The 17320-nt window shown below is 41.4% G+C and overlaps 1 protein-coding gene across 3 annotated transcripts in view; it reads right to left on the reverse strand.

Moving 5' to 3' along the window:
* TOP2A (DNA topoisomerase II alpha) overlaps positions 1 to 17320 on the reverse strand; it is a 53640-nt gene that overhangs the window by 8370 nt on the left and 27950 nt on the right. For all 3 annotated transcript variants that reach the window (XM_089674396.1, XM_089674395.1, XM_089674394.1), the window contains exons 14-29: positions 17142 to 17252; positions 16944 to 17049; positions 14929 to 15038; positions 13068 to 13160; positions 11621 to 11735; positions 11270 to 11540; positions 10935 to 11166; positions 10550 to 10684; positions 10255 to 10455; positions 9146 to 9341; positions 8975 to 9066; positions 6895 to 7041; positions 4594 to 4677; positions 2945 to 3142; positions 698 to 839; positions 459 to 611 (exon numbers count right to left, since the gene is read on the reverse strand). In XM_089674396.1, the coding sequence (XP_089530522.1) occupies positions 459 to 611; positions 698 to 839; positions 2945 to 3142; positions 4594 to 4677; positions 6895 to 7041; positions 8975 to 9066; positions 9146 to 9341; positions 10255 to 10455; positions 10550 to 10684; positions 10935 to 11166; positions 11270 to 11540; positions 11621 to 11735; positions 13068 to 13160; positions 14929 to 15038; positions 16944 to 17049; positions 17142 to 17252 (2386 nt within the window). The remainder of the gene's footprint in view (positions 1 to 458; positions 612 to 697; positions 840 to 2944; positions 3143 to 4593; positions 4678 to 6894; positions 7042 to 8974; positions 9067 to 9145; positions 9342 to 10254; positions 10456 to 10549; positions 10685 to 10934; positions 11167 to 11269; positions 11541 to 11620; positions 11736 to 13067; positions 13161 to 14928; positions 15039 to 16943; positions 17050 to 17141; positions 17253 to 17320) is intronic.

A 17320-nucleotide genomic window follows, 5' to 3' on the forward strand; every position in this document is an offset into this window, starting at 1 on the left:
ACTTCCATAGTGCAATACTATTTAATACAATTTAATACAGGTAATCAGACCAAAAAGTAGATACACCAGTAGATACACTCACATTTGCGTAGTACTAGTAAGGCACATGTGACTTCATCAGAATAACGTGTGACACGTGATGCAACGCGTCGATACGTTACGTGGTGACGTCATTACGCCAGCAGCCATCTTTGTGCACCCAGGATACCTTTGGATACACCCATAGTATGAGGTAGAAATGTCAGATCTGCTAGTTGCCATGGTGCTACACATGTGATCCGTTATGAACCCCTTACTAAATCTACAACTTTTGGTAAAGTAGACCCCAAGGAACTCCACAAAGTACCTGTTACAAGAAATTATTAGTTAAGCCTGTTGGTGGCCATTGACTAAAGTAAAAATCAGGCAATACTAGTAGCTGCGTCCACACCTAATACAATAAAACTTTAAAATCTTACCAGCAGCCCGGCGTGGCTGAACGACACGCGGTATCACTTCTTCTAGTTCAAACTCACTATCAGAGTCCATTTGTTTCTGAGGTTCTTTTTTCATAGGTTTGAATGGAAGAGTCAACTGCTTCTTCCCTTTGGTTTCTTTAGCTTCTTTAGCACCTGTTGTTGAAACAAATCTTTATTAACATGCAAGGACTTGTGATCTCAATAGGAATGTTACAGTACAGCAATATCAGGGCACAAACCTGGTTCTGTCTTCACTTTCTTGGACAGTCTCTCAGCAAGGCTCATGCTTTCAGGACTGTTCTCTGGACTTGGACTGACTCCTGGACTATCCCTTGTATCGTCATCATCCCCAAACTCCATCTTCTTGGCAATGTCCTCACTCTAAGAACACATTGCAGTTTTTATTGTACAACCTTAACTAGCTTAGGTCACATTTCATGGTGTCTATACAAAGAACTACATACATCCTGCCACTTTTTTTTTTAGTAGATTGACTGGAGAAAGAAAGACAACAAATATGAAGCAGTATTTTCAAGGTTGTTGCTAAAACAATGGTTTTATGGGTAAATACACAATATTGGACCATTATGAAGCCTATGACATGGTGAAAATGTATATGCTGTGATCTTCCCATACTATCAGATGTATACTGCCTATTTTGAAGAACTAATGGCCAATTATGACAGAAGGCAATGGCCACTAGTATGCAAATGTATAGCATTTATGTCCATATGCAATAAAGCTGCATCTTTGAAAGTGTCTTACGGATGAGCTAAGGGCTAAGCTGCCCATTGTAGCATCATGCTCCAGGCAGGCTGGTCCCTAATACAGGTCATAGAGCCCACAGTAAATCTAGTGGTTGACAATCAGAACCTGACATTTTAAAGAGCAAAACTAAACTCAGACTGGACCTGATCAGCGCTACATCCAAAACTACTGTGATCAGATCCCTGCAATGAACTTCTTTATGAGAGAGCTTGTAATGAATCAGTATTCTGACAATCTACTGGGAAACACTTTGCACACAACAGAAAGTTACTGTAACTGACCTTACTGACTATAGGATCAAACAGAACAGACCTCAGTCTGTCACCTAAAGCAGAGGACTTACCAAAGCTACAAGATTTCCATAGCCATTGTATAGAAGATTACCCGACAGGAAAATATAACTCGCCCTGTCGCCAGAAGCGGGCTCACCTTCCCCGTTCGCCCTTTCGCCAGAAGCGGGCTCACCTTCCCCGTTCGCCCTTTCGCCAGAAGCGGGCTCACCTTCCCCGTTCGCCCTTTCGCCAGAAGCGGGCTCACCTTCCCCGTTCGCCCTTTCGCCAGAAGCAGGCTCACCTTCCCCACCCGCCCTTTCACCAGAAGCGGGCTCACCTTCCCCACCCGCCCTTTCACCAGAAGCGGGCTCACCTTCCCCACCCGCCCTTTCACCAGAAGCAGGCTCACCCATCATCCGCATAAATGAGAAACATGCACCACAGGCAACTCTGCAGCTACACTTGCCATGTATCTTCACACAAGCTGCCCAATAAACCTCCACTCTGTCAGACAAGGAATGGCCTTTTGCCTCTTTTTGAGATAAAGGTGGTGGTTGGGACATAACAAATCATAGGTCTGTTGTAAACATCTGGGCAGGCAAGGAGGAAAAAAACAAAAGCAGAATAGATGAAGTCCAGATTTAGTTTTTGCCACACTTGCATCACAAAAATCCGGTGCATTTTTGAGGTTCAAAAAGGACAGGACTTGATCGCTCAAGATGCAAGTATCCCTCAGGATCCCTCCAATGTTATCTTACCTGTCCAGTATACACTTGTTCAACAGTGTCAAGTCTGATAAAAATGGGACCCCAAAACACATTGGCTTTTTGTGACTTAATCTGAATAAAATTTAATCTGGGCTTTAAACATTGAGCATTTGGTGCTTACCTACTTGGACACCCAGTCGCTATGTCAAGCAAAAGAACTGGCCACCACTCCTGGGAAAGCTGCCTAATGAGATCCATTGCCTCTCAGAGGCTTAAGACTGGATTAGAACATCTACGGCTTTGAGAGATTTATTGTCCCATATATTTCTTTTACTTATCCAGATCCTTAACTCCTTGGCGCCGACGTCTCCTAGCTCTTTAGGGGTTTCGTGATGCCAGGTTTATGGTCAGGCGACCACCGTGATTGGCTGTCATGGCGGTCACATGATTGGCAAACTCCCAACCGTAAGTGGCGATAGGGACCTTTGTGCGGCTCTGGAGAATGTACCGGGAGCACGCTCTCGGCACATCTTTTGTTTACATTGGGTATGAAAATATGCAGCACCGAGGCCCAGCCGCCGAATATTTGTGTGCCCTCTGTGCCAAGGAGTTAAACATCTGACTGCACCAACCTAAAGTCAAATTATTGGCTAAAAATGGACCAATATGCTTGATTTTAACAAGTCACTGAATCATATGAACTACTGACAGATATTTTCTGAAAACCTGTAACTAATACCTTGATTCTCTTTTTAATCTTCTTGGTGGCCTCAACTTTCATAGCTGTTGTAATTCTTGGAATGACACGTCTTCCATGAGGCGATGGAAAGGTCTCCTGATGCTGCAGCTTTTTCATCTGTGGTCTTCCGCTCTTGCCCTTCACCACTTTGCCCTGGATAGCAAAGGCCTCCTCTTCCCTCTGCTTCTCTTCAACACGCTAGAGAGAATAAAAAGGAAGCAAATCAATAACGGAATTTAGCCAAGCAAAAGAGAAGGTAATGAACAATAAATCACTGAAGGAAGCTAAATTACTTAAAAAAAAAAAAAAAAATTATTCAAGCAATACTTCCAGTTCCTACCTTGCATTACAGAACAATGAGCACCTATGCTTTGCAAGTAATGTGCTTGTATCGTAGATGTACTTTTTTTTGCCTTGCCATACACTTTAAAATCAGACCACAATTCCTACAAATATTCCACATTGCAACCCAGAGCAATACTTTTAGTGGAGGAGGGAGGGCCTGTAACTTTCCTGCTAACCATTATAAACAGGCCTTTTTTGAACACCTGGAGCTGGCTATCATTTTTGCAGGTTCAAAAAAATTAGCATTTATTATTTTGGATGCAGGAGCCTGGAAAGCATTGCTCCAGTAATCAGATCACTGGTACCATACAGGTCTCCTGCAGACCTGTCAGAATATCTGCTTCCTGTACAGGATGAATGGGCATGGAGATATACTGACAGGAAGAATTGAACTACAACAGCGCTCTTCCACAGTACCATGGAAGTTCATTGAGAACTACAAGCCCACAGCCACTAAGGCTGTCAAGGACTTGCTGTAGTTCATTCATTCACAGAACACTGAATGAACGACGGCTGTATGGACAGAGGCCCGCATGGCTGTGCTGTTTTTAAACAGCTAATGTGGGAAATTTCTCCTGTACTTATGTCACAGGGAGGGGGGGAGCAGCGGGCGGAAGCTGCAGCATTGGAAACATGTAACATGTTCCACTCTAAAAACAGGTGAACTTATCCTTTAAAGATGGGCAGCACAGTGGCTTAGTGGTTAACACGTCTGCCTTGCAGTAAATCGGTCATGGGTTCGATTTCCGATCATGGCACCTCCTGCATGGAGTTTGCACGTTCTCCCTGTGCCTGCGTGGGTTTCTTCTGGGTACTCCAGTTTCCTCCCACACTCCAAAGACATGCTGGTAGGTTAATTGGCTCCTGTCTAAATTGGCCCTAGTATGTGTATGTATGAATGTAAGTTAGGGACCTTAGATTGTACACCCCTTGAGGGTTAGGGACTGATGTGAACATACAATATATATGGAAAGCGCTGCGTAAATTGACAGCACTATATAAGTACCTTAAATAAATAAAGAAGCTGCTAGCAGGCAAAGTGGTAGCTCAGCTCTTCTCGTAAGATCTCTGCATAACATTCCAGACTAGATTTAATGGCTGCTTTAAGAAACCTTGAGAACTCTAATGGACAGAAAATGCATCTTACTGGTGCTTTAGATGGTCCCATAAAGATTTTTTAAAAATGGCTGTTAATTACAAAAATAACCCAAAAGGATAGGTTCTGCAAATGGCTCTCTGTAAATATTGAGCTTAAATGCTTTAAAGTGTAGTTACAGCTTTATGGGTTATCCAACTTGACTTACTTCCAACTCATCAATAAAGAGAGCAAGATCACCCTTCCACAAGTCAGAGGGAGATTTCTTCCTAAGATCTTCCAGCTCTGTGATCTGAAATAGATATAAAGCTAGATGTGAGGGGAGAAATATTCCACATGAAAAACAAAGAAAGAAAACATTTTTTTTTTTTATTTATGTGCAAAATCCTATTTTGAAGTACATCACAGGACATCTTGACATCCATTACGATGGCAATATGCTGCCAGTTGCAGGCGACTGGCAGCAGAGGTAAAGCATAAATTAGGGAAAACTGGTTTCATAGCAAACGCTTGAAGGTGCCTGATCCTGGACACAATTCTGTCCAGTTTTGCATGAACCTGGATGCTAGAAGATCCACACCCCTGTCTCCAGCAGCCTCCAGGTTAAAAGCCCACTCCCCTGAATTCAGACCTCTGCTGGGGAAGCCCACCTGCCAATTTACCACACTGTGAAATGTTCTTAGTGATTTCTTAGCTTCCTCAGCCATCAGGGTGTGGCAGGGGAAAGAACATTTCTGTTTGCGATCCAATTGGTCTAAACAGGACTCCAGAAACGTGTTGTAAACAAATAGCTAAAGTAAAATTCCTCCCTTGACACACAAAAACCACACACACACACACACACACACACACACACACACCCAACCGACTTCCCAAAAGAATTTTTGAAAGGGGAGCTCCAGCTAAGTTCCTCCCTTATCTGATAAGAGGAATTTGGGAACCTTCTCCCCCATTTTCACCACTTCTGTGGTCTGCTGAAAATATTGAGCTGGGAGAGGCAAGAGTATTAACACCCACCAAACTATCACCCTCAATTGGTAGAACCACACCACAGAAGAAAATGGGTTACTGTCTTTTTAGGCCAGTGATCCACTTGGAAAGCAGGAACAGTCTCCCCTAGTGTGCGTACACCAAAGTGCTCTGTGCGCTTAAGGCAGCCGCTCCTCCTCTGCGGAGCACATAGATATAGAGTCCAAAATGACAGCATCAAGAGAGCTCCGCCATACTGTCGTGGCCACAGGTGCACTGCACAAGCACTATAGATCCAGGTAGGAGCAGGCAGAAAGCTTAATCCGCCAGATGGTGCCAGTGCTTCTCAACCTGCCTCACATGGAACACTGCTTCTGTGGTGTAGGTCTCCGGCAGCAGCAATGTAAAAGAAAACCCCCTTGGAGGACCGCATAGAGAGAGAAACAGAGGACATGGTAAACAAAGCTACACCTCAACCCCCCCCTTTCAGTACCCCTATCAGAAGCAGTCACCATTTTACACTACAGAGTCCCCAGGGGGTTCAAACTTCACGCATTGGCACGCCACTAGGGCCTTCAGGGACACAAATGTCTGGCTCAGGATCACCACCTTGGACCATCCATTTGCCAGTCCACCAGGCAATAGAAAACTGCATAGGATCCGGTGCTACACGGCAACAGTTTAGACCATCCCTGCACATACATTTTTGGGGACTGGGTACTGCTTCTCTTGGTCCTACAGCTGTAGGCAACATATCCTAATAGACCAATTCTCCTGTTCCCAACAAGGTTTCCTAAGAAATGCTATCTGAAGAAAAATATAAAAATGGGTATGAAGAGACTGCACACGACCATCACACTGGTAAAAACCTGAGGCTGTGCCTAGCTGGGAGGGGATTACGGTCTTTTTTTTGCCAATGTTCATTATCTGAGAGCAGAAACATAACCCTACAGTGATGGATATGGAGACGCCGTTAGACATACAACAGAGAAATATTGTTATTAATGGAATAAGAATAGCAATGGTATACTAAAGAAGAATGTGAGGAAAAGGTGCAAGGCTGAAGAACAAACAAGTAAAATCACTGAAAACTTGTGTAGATCATAATAAAGGGAAGCAGGGAGAATTTGAACACACAGGCTCTGGCAGCCAGCAGCAATGTCAGTGAGGGGGTGCCAAGCACAGGTAGCCTTTATGTTCCAACACATCCTAGTGCAGATACTGACATTCACAAACTATTTTGGCAAAGCAACTGCAGGGATGGCAAGTACTGTCCACATTTATCCATCCAGTATTCTTTTTGAAAATCTGTAGTGATGCCCATAAATAAGCAGATCTTTGCACAATCTACTTTAATGAATGTCCTCAATCGGTTACATATGTAGTTTTGATACAAGGGATATCCTCCACAGCAGAACCTATTTTTTTACCCATTATGGAGATTAAATCATTGTGGGCAAACAATGTGTAGGAAAAAAACAAATGGAAGGGGCAAAAAAAATCTGCAACGAATACACAAGTGTTTCCCGCTGAACCAGACCTTATTATCTCTCTGCTTGCACAGCTCATCCTTCTTCTCTTTGGTTAGGTACCACATGGGCATGTTAAGGAGATAGTTGAAATCTGGACCGGTATTAGTAGCTTCAGCTTCACCTTCTTCCTCTTCAATCAGCTCTCCAGTTTGCTCCTGTGAGAGGACACAAGTATAGATTAGCTTTCCATTAGGATTGTAGGAAAATGTAACTTTCCAAAAGCCACCCAACGTTAACTCACAGTCCCAGCTTGAAAGCAACAAAAACGCCATAGCAGCTTTTAATTGAAACGCTACCTGTAGCATTTGATGCAACAAACTTGACACAATGTCTACCAAAAGTATTCTACAGATAATATACCGGATACAGAACTATAAATGATGGTATATAGGGCACTCTGGTGTGGTAGACATTCCTGGCACTAATTTCCAGGGGCTGTCAACAAGTTCACTCCATAAATTTCTGTGGTAGCCAAAAAGGCTTAACTACAAAAGTTGAAAAAAATACACCGACCTCCCCCTCCCATTTTGTTTTATGGTTTACAGAAGAGTTAGTTAAGGATTCCATATGGAGGCATCTCTGACCAAGGAAATCCAGGTCCAAAAATTATTGTATGGAAATTACATATACAAAACTTGGCTGAAACTCACATCACCTACTTATTCATTTATTGGGCTAGTAGTAATTTAACAAATTTACTGTTCACTTGATGGAAAACGTGTCTTTCAGAAAGCAGAGTGGCTAAGTGGTTAGCACTTCCGCCTAGCAGCACTAGGGTCATTGGTACAAATCCCAACCAGAGCAGAACTTGCCTGGAGTTCGCATATTCTCCCTGTGCCTGCGTGGGTTTCCTCCGGGTACTCTGGCTTCCTCCCACACCCCAAAGACATACTGATAGGTTAACTGGCTCCTGTCTAAATTGGCCCTAGTATGTGTATATATGTATAAATGAATGTTCGGGACCTTGGATTGTAAGCTCCTTGCGGGCAGGGATTGACGTGAATGGTATATATCTGCGTAAATTGATGGCGCTATATAAGCACCTGTAATAACAAACATTCATAATTTTCTTTTATATACAGTAGCTAGGCATTTGTAATGTCAGGTTTGTTATCAGCCAACTGTTCTTGTGCTTCTGCCAACTGCAGACCCACAACTGCTGAATTGCATCTTTTTTGGACAAATGTTGCAGCCACATGTGTACCAACTACTTTCTCATTTAAGAAAGAAAAGAAAAGAAGAAAAAAAAAGAAAGAAAAAAAAAAAAAAGTATGCAGTTTTTAAAATCCTTCCTTACTAGTAAAACACCAGAATTCAGCATCAGTGCAGTGTATCCGGTGTGCTGCCATCATTACCTTGAAGCTGTGCAGAGACGGTACATATCTGTACACTTGCACTTGGGTTCACACTGATGCAGTGCAGAATTTGCAGTGGTTTTCTGTGCGAATTCCGCACCGCATCAGAATCGCACCTAGTTCATGCGAACCGATGCGGATGTGTATATTAACACCCTGAATTCGATCCGTAAAACGTGGTGCGATGTGCACAATCGGATCGCATAAGAGTGAATACCCATGCAATCTGATTCTAGTGCGGACCAAAAAAAGGGTCCTGCACCTTTTTGGTGTGGATGCGGTGCGATTTGAGCCATACAAAATGTACGGCTCCAATCACACCGCACACAATTCACATGTAATTTGCACAGGAATGCGGTGCGGTTCCTGTGTGAATCACATGCGATATACCACACGTGTGAACCCGGGCTTAGAGTGCGACCCCAGCACTGTATATGTTAAAAAAATTAAAAGAAGAAAAAAAAAAAAAAAAAAAAAAAGAAGACCTGGGAACTTTTGCTAGCTGGGCTTTGTTGCTGCAGCCTAGCAGCTTTCCTCCAAGACTGGGGAACATGTTAATACACATTCTTTTTTTCTATTAAGAACCAGCTATCAGTATGCATCCATAGCTCTCTAAATGAATGCTTATGAAATGTTCAGTATATGTACATAAGGAGTTCTTCATGTGCTGACTTTAAAAGCTGTACGCCAATTCTTGGTCCGCGAGTAAAGTATACAAACATACAGGTAATACCTTTTCTTGTGTATGCTTCCAGGTTTTCACTGGGTCAGAGTCGTATCCTCGTTGGACTAGCATTTGGATGAGTTCTTTCTTGGGCTTGTTTTCTGGAAAATTGGAAAAGTTTTAGAAAATAGTCCACGACATATAAAAGATTTAGCACAGCTTGTATTGCCATTCTCTTACCAATGACTATTTTGCCCTCAATCTTCTCCAGAATAAATCTAGCCTGGTTACTAAGCTTGGAGGATTCAGCTGTTAGCATGCCCAACAACCAATCCTTCCTGAGTCCATAGTAGCGGAGACGCAGATCAAAGAATTCTCGCAAAATGTCCATCACGGTCTCATATTTCCTCAGGCACCCCGTATGATCAAACAGCACCTAAAAATTCAATACCGTTACAAAAGAACTAGAAACATTATAAATTTAAAACATGTCAAATGATTAGTCCTAATTGTCCAACGTTTTTTTTTTTCTCCATAGAATGACCAAATTGATTCAATCTTTCTGGAAGAACAGCTGATAGGCATGTTGCCCTCCCCGTTGGCTTATGGAAAGTACATGAGACAATGAAGAGACCTAAGCGTGACCAATCTCCTTTAGATTGACAAGAAACTATGTCATGCAATGGCCCAACTGAATACAAATTTAAAGGACTGTTTATGTAGCCTTCAAGGAGATAAATGACAGAGTTGCTCGGGGTGGGGGATTTGATGTGTGCACTTAAAAAAAGGTAAAGCTGAGCTCCGGGCACAAAAAAGAATTCAAATATATTTCTCAATAGCCAAAAAGGATATAAAAACTACTGTGTGTACCAAATGCCTTGTAACCCCAGATACTAACTTGTAAAAGTAGCAATGACCTCACCATGCTGTGCATAGCCTGTGCAGAGAGCAGTGCTATGGAAGGGACCAAGTAGCTACACTTACTGCAAGGCTACCTGCATAAACGTACAGAAAGGAGCCAAGTCCAGTCCCATTGCACAAGGAGAGAGCAGCAGTGACCGGGCACAAAGGCAAGGTTTCACATTGGAATCCTGCATAGTTCTGGAAGAAATACACAAAGGACACCAAGGTCCAAGTATGATTACACACGACTTGTATTTAAACAAGATTTGCTTATCCCAGAGCTCAGCTTTAACAAAGGACACAGGAATATGTCTGAAGTGTTTGATAACTACATAAAACATACATTGTGTTGTATGCACTGATCAGCACCCTAACCAAAAACCACATAAGCTGCCAGAGGCTGATGGCCTGAAAAGTCGAGAGTAAGTGACAGCATGCAAACCTACCATAGAGTTACATGTAAGAGGTGTCTGGAGCTTGAAGACTTTGTGCAGACCGGCTGCCTCGGCCTCCGCCAGCTTTTCCTCAGTCATCTTAATGATGAACTTGACTGTGGTGTCTGTGTGATATTCTTTGTAATCTACAATTAGAGCAGGAGTCTTTTCTGTCCCGTTTAGCATTGGCTCCAGAACCTGTTCCTTGTAGTTCTGCATGAAAGATTCAATATTACAGGTTATAAACCATACAGAAAACTGGGGGGTAAAAAAAAGAAGGGGAATGAATGATGCTATTGGTATTCACCTGTGTCCATGTCCTGACAGGCAGTTCAGAGATTTCAAGAGTAGTTGTGTCAAGGACGGAGATTTCACCATTAATGATGTACTGGTTAGCAGCAAGGTTTTGAATCATTCCCTTAAAGTTCTTGTAGCTTGGGAGCTGTTCAAGAAACAGAACATTTCATATTTCACAGCATAACTGAACAGCAGATGAGCAAACACAAAAGTGCCTCATTTATCAAGATAGGAAAAATGGGGCATTTCCACTATCCAAAACAATTTCTATCTGGAGAGAAATCATAACACCATCACACCCTTTAATATAGAAAGATAGATATGTATATATTATGTCATTGACATGTGGGTATAGACAATTGAGCAATTTGATCATTCAAAACTACAAGCCTCACCATTGCCTGGGGTTCTTCTCCATCCAACATCCTGTGAATGTTGCCCACTATTTCCCGAACATCATAATTTGGGATTTTACAGGACCAGCCTGTACCGATACCCTCTGCGCCGTTCACCAATACGGTGGGGATGATTGGAATGTACCACTCTGGTTCGACCTTTTGGTTGTCATCATAGATGAATTTTAGAACATTGTCATCCATTGGAGGGAATAGCAGGCGGGAAAGTGTGCTGGAAATGAAAGAGGGCAGCATGTAAGAGGTAATGTACAGTACATGCATTATGTGATAAAGCTGTACCATTGCTTCCTCTTCATTCCTTCCAGAAAGCTTACCTAAGCATGGTGAAGATATATCGGGGGCTGGCAGCATCTTTGCCACCATGCAATCTGGTGCCAAACTGTCCAATTGGCTGTAGGAGGTTGATGTTGTTGCTACCCACAAAGTTTTGTGCCAAATTGATAATGGTCATCATCAGTGAGACCTCACCATGATGATATGCCGACATCTCAGCCACTGAACCAGCCAACTGAGCAACCTTCACCTCTCGCTTATCATTCCTCTTGAAACAAGTGAACAGCACTTTTCTCTGCCCGGGCTTCAAACCTAGAGTCAATGTATAGCTTTACTAGGAGTGTCATGAATACATAAAGCACAACCGCTAGACCATAAACACACATACATACCATCAACCAAAGATGGGATGGAACGTTCGTTGTCAGAGTTGGAGAACAAAATTAGTTCTTTGTTAATGAAGTCGTTGTAGGTCAAGTGCTTTGTGGACTTCCCATACAAGAATTCCTGAAGATGGCAAAAAAAAAAAAAAAAAAAAGCACAAAATAAAGAACTGATAAAAAGGAGGTGTTATAAGAACACTAAAAGCACAACCACAGAACGTGACATACAACTCTCCTAATCAGTTTTCAAACAGACAGCACAGTTTCCAAAATAAATAAAATATTTGGAATGGAGTGTGGCAAGACTCACTGGGCCTGCTGGGAACGCCCTAATCACACCTACTGTTACAGCAGTCAAAGGTAAGCTTTCAAGGCAAGCTTCTGGTGTTACCTGTTCGTGAATAGTTTCTCCATGTATTAGGAATGCTGACTAAAAGGCAGAGAATAAAAATGGTATCAGTTCTGCACCCTAGTGGATTTGTTCATGGGCTTCCAATGCCAGCATGAGGAGTGTAAATGATATCTCTAGGCTCAATCAGAACTACAAAGGCTTAACAAAAGATCAGATAAGGCCAAACCTTGTAATAGAAGATAATCACATTTTTGTACATTGAGCTACACAGGAATTCTTACTGTTGGGTTATGCTGCCACCTACAGGAGGTATTGTGCATCTGCCAGAAAGTCCTTAGGCAAACATATCTTAATTGTGTAGCAAGGCCATATCAGACCGATATAAAAAAAGGGGAGGGGGTGAAATCTGTGTCCATGTCCCTCAACTGATTCCAAGAAAAGTGGTTTTTTTTTTTATATAAACTTCATCTGCAGCCATATAACCTGACAATTTTAAGATTCCTATATGTACATCAATGGATGAGAAAGAAGTCATGTTCAACAAACTTGAATAGCACAAAACATGTGACTTTTCTTTCCAGCTACAAGAATAAAAATTGAACTGATTAATGTTCTATTTACACTCAACCATGTGGAGACTTACAAAAACATTTAAAAAAAAAAAAAAAACAAAAAAAAAATTATATATATCTATATATCTATCTATATGGAAACTAAACACTGGTATTAAAAAAAATAAGAAGGGTACACACACGTTTCCTAACAAATGGATGCAATGTGGGAAAGGAGAGGTTCTGGAGCTCACAGAGAATGTTATATCAATAAGATTTAATGAAGAAATAGATTATAGGGCCATTAGGTAGTGGATGTGTATGGATTATTTTGGAGGGTACAGATACTCTTTACAGTCGCTTTAAATTCAAGGACAGCATAGGACGGGAAATACCCTGCTGCCCTGGAAGAGGACTAGGGGAAAATGTTACGTTATCTAGTAATTGATTTCCATTATTCCAGAACTGCAGGCGACTTCTGTATCCTGTACTGTCCTGGAAGAGAACTAGGGAAGAGTAAATTTCGCTCTAAGAGGGGTATTGTAAATCTTACCTCTGGCAAACCATGCAGTTTCCTCTGCCTGCGGTTTTCCATGAAGTTTGTCAGCCATTCTTTGCGGTCATCCACCTTCTTCTTGCTAAAGGCCTAAACAGAGTAACAGTGTTATATGTGCTTCATAGCAGCTAAAAAGGCACAAGTAGATAGACCACATACACTGGTGGCCAAAATTGTGGATACACCTTCTGATTTTGTCAGTTTTGGTTGATATCTTTACTTACTCCCTTGTTTTTTCCTTCCATACATCAGCTATTCTATGCAAATGGTAAACAAAATATTTTTTTTAAAGCTAGCTGGTGAAAATGTTGCCAATTTTTGTTTGTATATTATTGTGTATATGTTATATTATTTGGTAAGAATAAAGCATTATGCTGCATAGCAGAGATTCTAGTTGCAATGCCTGAAATTTTATATAAATGTTAGGAAACTATTTTCCATTTTATGTATTTTTTAAATTATATTAGAATTAAATAAATTAAAATAACATTGTGCTGTTTTGACCTAAAATGTACTTAAATAACTATTTGTAGAAATGAATGATGCCATCAATTAAAAAGGTCAGACTGGTCACCAAAGAAAAAAGAGCAACAGCAATAATATTCAGAAATGAAGGTTATGGTTTTCGCAAAATTGCCAGGAAAATGGGTCAAGGAGTTTCTGCATCCGGAGTCCAGAAGCTGTGTGCACGATTTACAAACACCAAAAGTATCGAAACACAGCAAGGCAGAGGAAAGAAAAACGCTACAACACCAAAAACTGACAGAAGAATTGCAAGACTTGCTTTGCAGAATAGAAAATCCTCTGCCAAGGATATCAACAAGGTGTTGTCAGATGGAGGACTGTCAGTGTCTGACCGAACAGTAAGAAGTCGACTTGTTGCTGCTGGATTAAGAGCTCAAATACCAAGAAAAACACATTTTTGAACTGCCAGCAAAGTAAGAAAAGAGTCGAATGCGCGAAGGACCATCAAAATTGGACAACAGAAGATTGGAAAAAAATGATTTGGAGTGATGAAACATGAATTTCTATTTTCGGAAGCAATGGTGTTCAATATGTGAGAAGGTCAGACGAAGAATGCCTTCCTGAGTGCATGACAGCAACAAGGAAACACATTGAAAGCATCATGATACGGAGCTGCATGTCTTGGTATGGTGTTGGACGAATGCAGGTTATTGATGGCATTATTAATGCAGAGTGATACATCAATGAGGTCCTGGAACCAAAGTTGTTCCCATCAATAAGCGATTTAGCAGACAAAGCACAGAATTTACTCTTCAACAGGATGGAGCTCCATGCCATACAGCTCGTAAATGCCTTAAATGGCTCAATGACAAGAAAATTCCTCTGCTTCCCTGGCCTGGAAATAGCCCTGACTTGAATCCCATCAAAATTCTGTGGTCAAGATTGAAACGCATGGTCTCGAGCAAGGATCCAAGCAACAAGCTCAACTCATTGAGGCTATAATCAATTCCTGGCATCATTTGATCACAGAAGAGGATGTCAAAAGACTTGTAGAGTCAATGTCTAGAAGGTGTCAGGCACTAGTTCAAGCTAACCAAACAAGTTATTGAAAAAACACATTGTGACAAACTTGAAATGATCATTTTTATGCTATATAATTGCCAAGATGCATTATGGTACATTTCCAGCCAAAATTAAATTTATTTAAAAGATTTTTTGTTAAATCATTAATTTACTATATTAAAAATTTTACTCGTGCTATATTTTTAGAGATTTTTATATAAAAAGTACTTTAAACTGAAAAAGTTTGTAAAAATGTAAGGGGTATTCACAATTTTGGCCACCAGTGTAACTACATTCTAGTTTACATGCCGCTGCAAAAACATCCTCTTACCAAGGTGATGGCAGCATCATCTATTGGGCCACTATATTTGAAAGAAATTCGATGTCTCGCCATATCAGCAAAATATTCCTTTGCCTCTTTAGATGTGCTGGTCCCCAGACCTAAAAGAAGAATCAGTCATAAGTAAAGAACATGTAAATTGAACGTCAATGCAGTAACCGTTTTGGAATTAAGGCACAAGGGGAGGGAGGGGGCAATTTCCCCACTTATTGGTCATTTACAAAAACCCCTCTCAACATGATTTGATAGTCCCTTTTGTCGCCTCCTCTAAACTGTACAATTGCACATGACTTTCAGGAGCTCTGAGCAGATTTAAACATTGTATACGGCTAACTATGTTCCATTTTATTATAACAGACAATATCTGGCTTCTTGCGTCAGAATCTCAAGGGTAAATTTCCTTCCAAAAATTGTGTCTCCACCATGAGTTGGCAATAAAAGCTTTGTCCTCTCACAGCTAGGTTGCACATTATGGAGAATACAACACATAAAACATGAGAATATCCTTTAGCCTTGTAATGGCAATGGCACCACTGGGAAATGTGGAGAACTAGAGACCTTGAGTGATAAAAAGACTGCATGGGATCCTAAAGCTAAAATACTTGGATGAGTTTAACCACTAGCCTACCGGGCACTTATACCCCCTTCCTGCCCAGGCCAATTTTCAGCGCTGTTGCACTTTGAATGACAATTGCGCAGTCATGCAACATTGAACCCATATGAAATTTTTATCTTTTCACACAAATAAAGCTTTCTTTTGGTGGCATTTACTCTCTGCTAGGTGTTTTATTTTTTGTGCTATAAACAAAAAAAAAGAGGAAATATGTGAAAAAAAAAAAAAAAAGTTTCTTTGTTTCTATTATAAAATTTTGCAAAAGGAAGGCAATTTTTCTCCTTCACCGATGTGCGCTGATGAGGCTGCACCGATAGGCAGCACTGATGAGGTAGCACGGATGGATGGCACTGATGAGCTGGCATGTATGGGCAGCACATCTGGGTGGCACTGATGGGCCTCGATCATCAGTGCCGATCCCTCCTCTGACAATTGCCAGTTCTTGGCAGTACTTTCCTCATGCTGTGACAGCGTGAAGAAAGTGCAGCAGAGAACCGGCAATTGCATTTCCCGGTGATTAGTGGGTCATTGGACACGGCTCATCACGTGGTAAAAGGCTGCTATGATTGGCCTTTTACCACATCACATGATCAGCTGTGACACAGTGATCATAGAGATCGCTGGGTGCACGCCCCCGGAGGCGCGCAGGAGAGCGTGTTCTGTGAGGACGTCATATGACGTCCTCCCATAATTGGCCGGCCGCAGTGAAGCAGTCATTTGGCCATCTGCGGTCGGCAAGGGGTTAAAGTGTAATGCGAGAAAAAAAAAAGTAACCTATCAGATTCTGCGCTCATCTAGGGTAGGTTTCCACTGGTGCGAAAAGGGACAGGCATGAGCATTGCTTGGCCCCGTGTCACACTGTACTAAACGTTTAGTGCAACAAAAGCGGGTATATTTCAGTGGTCACAGGATAAAACGTTAACCCTTTGAGGACTAAGATTTTGGAACACCAAATGAATCAATTTTTTTGTTTTTAAAGTTTGTACACTTCAGTTGCTGTAACTAAGCCATTTCATGAAAATAATTGGCAAAATGCTAGATCCATTTGTTGTTTGTTGATAAGAATATTTTGACTCAAACCAAAAAAAAAGAAAAAGAAAAAAAAAAGTTTTAAGTTCTTAATCAGATAATACACGCAATCAAAAACATGGGACAAATACATCCCTTGGTCCTCAAAGGGTTAAAGTTAAGAATTTACTACTTCCATTATGGGCAATCTATAGTTTATAGTGGTGTACAAAAATGACTGCTACCCCTGGTGTACATAGTATTTACAAGGGTGACGAGTAGAGGAAATAAGTCCACACCACTGTGATACTCCACCACCACCAGCATGGGATAAGTTGGTTCTTACTTGCCTGCTGAGCACTACCACACAGGGTTTAGAACAAACCTTTGTAGTACTTTATTTTCCAGGTCTTGTGACTTTCAGTGTTGTTCTTCCACTCTTCAAACTCGGGGATACTGTAGAAGGAGAGTTCTTGCTTATTTTTGGAAACCTGTGTGGAAAGCAGCAATTGAGACATATAGGTTTCTGCAGATACGTATAAACGTTATACAAGTATTGCCATAAAAGAAAGAGGATTCACACCTTAATAATGGGAGTAATGAACTCTTCCAGGAAGCTGTGCTTCAGCAGAGAGGGCCAGTTGTGGTGAATGAAGTTGATAAGCAAGCCTTTAATATGGGAACCGTCTTGATCCTTTATTTAAAAAAAACAAAAACACAGAATTAGGTGAAAGGGTACAATGACCAGATCTAGTCAGCCTG

Source organism: Staurois parvus, unplaced genomic scaffold, assembly GCF_062004578.1.
Source record: "Staurois parvus isolate SC_StPar_1 unplaced genomic scaffold, SC_StPar_1.0 ptg000151l, whole genome shotgun sequence".
Lineage (NCBI taxonomy): Eukaryota > Metazoa > Chordata > Amphibia > Anura > Ranidae > Staurois > Staurois parvus.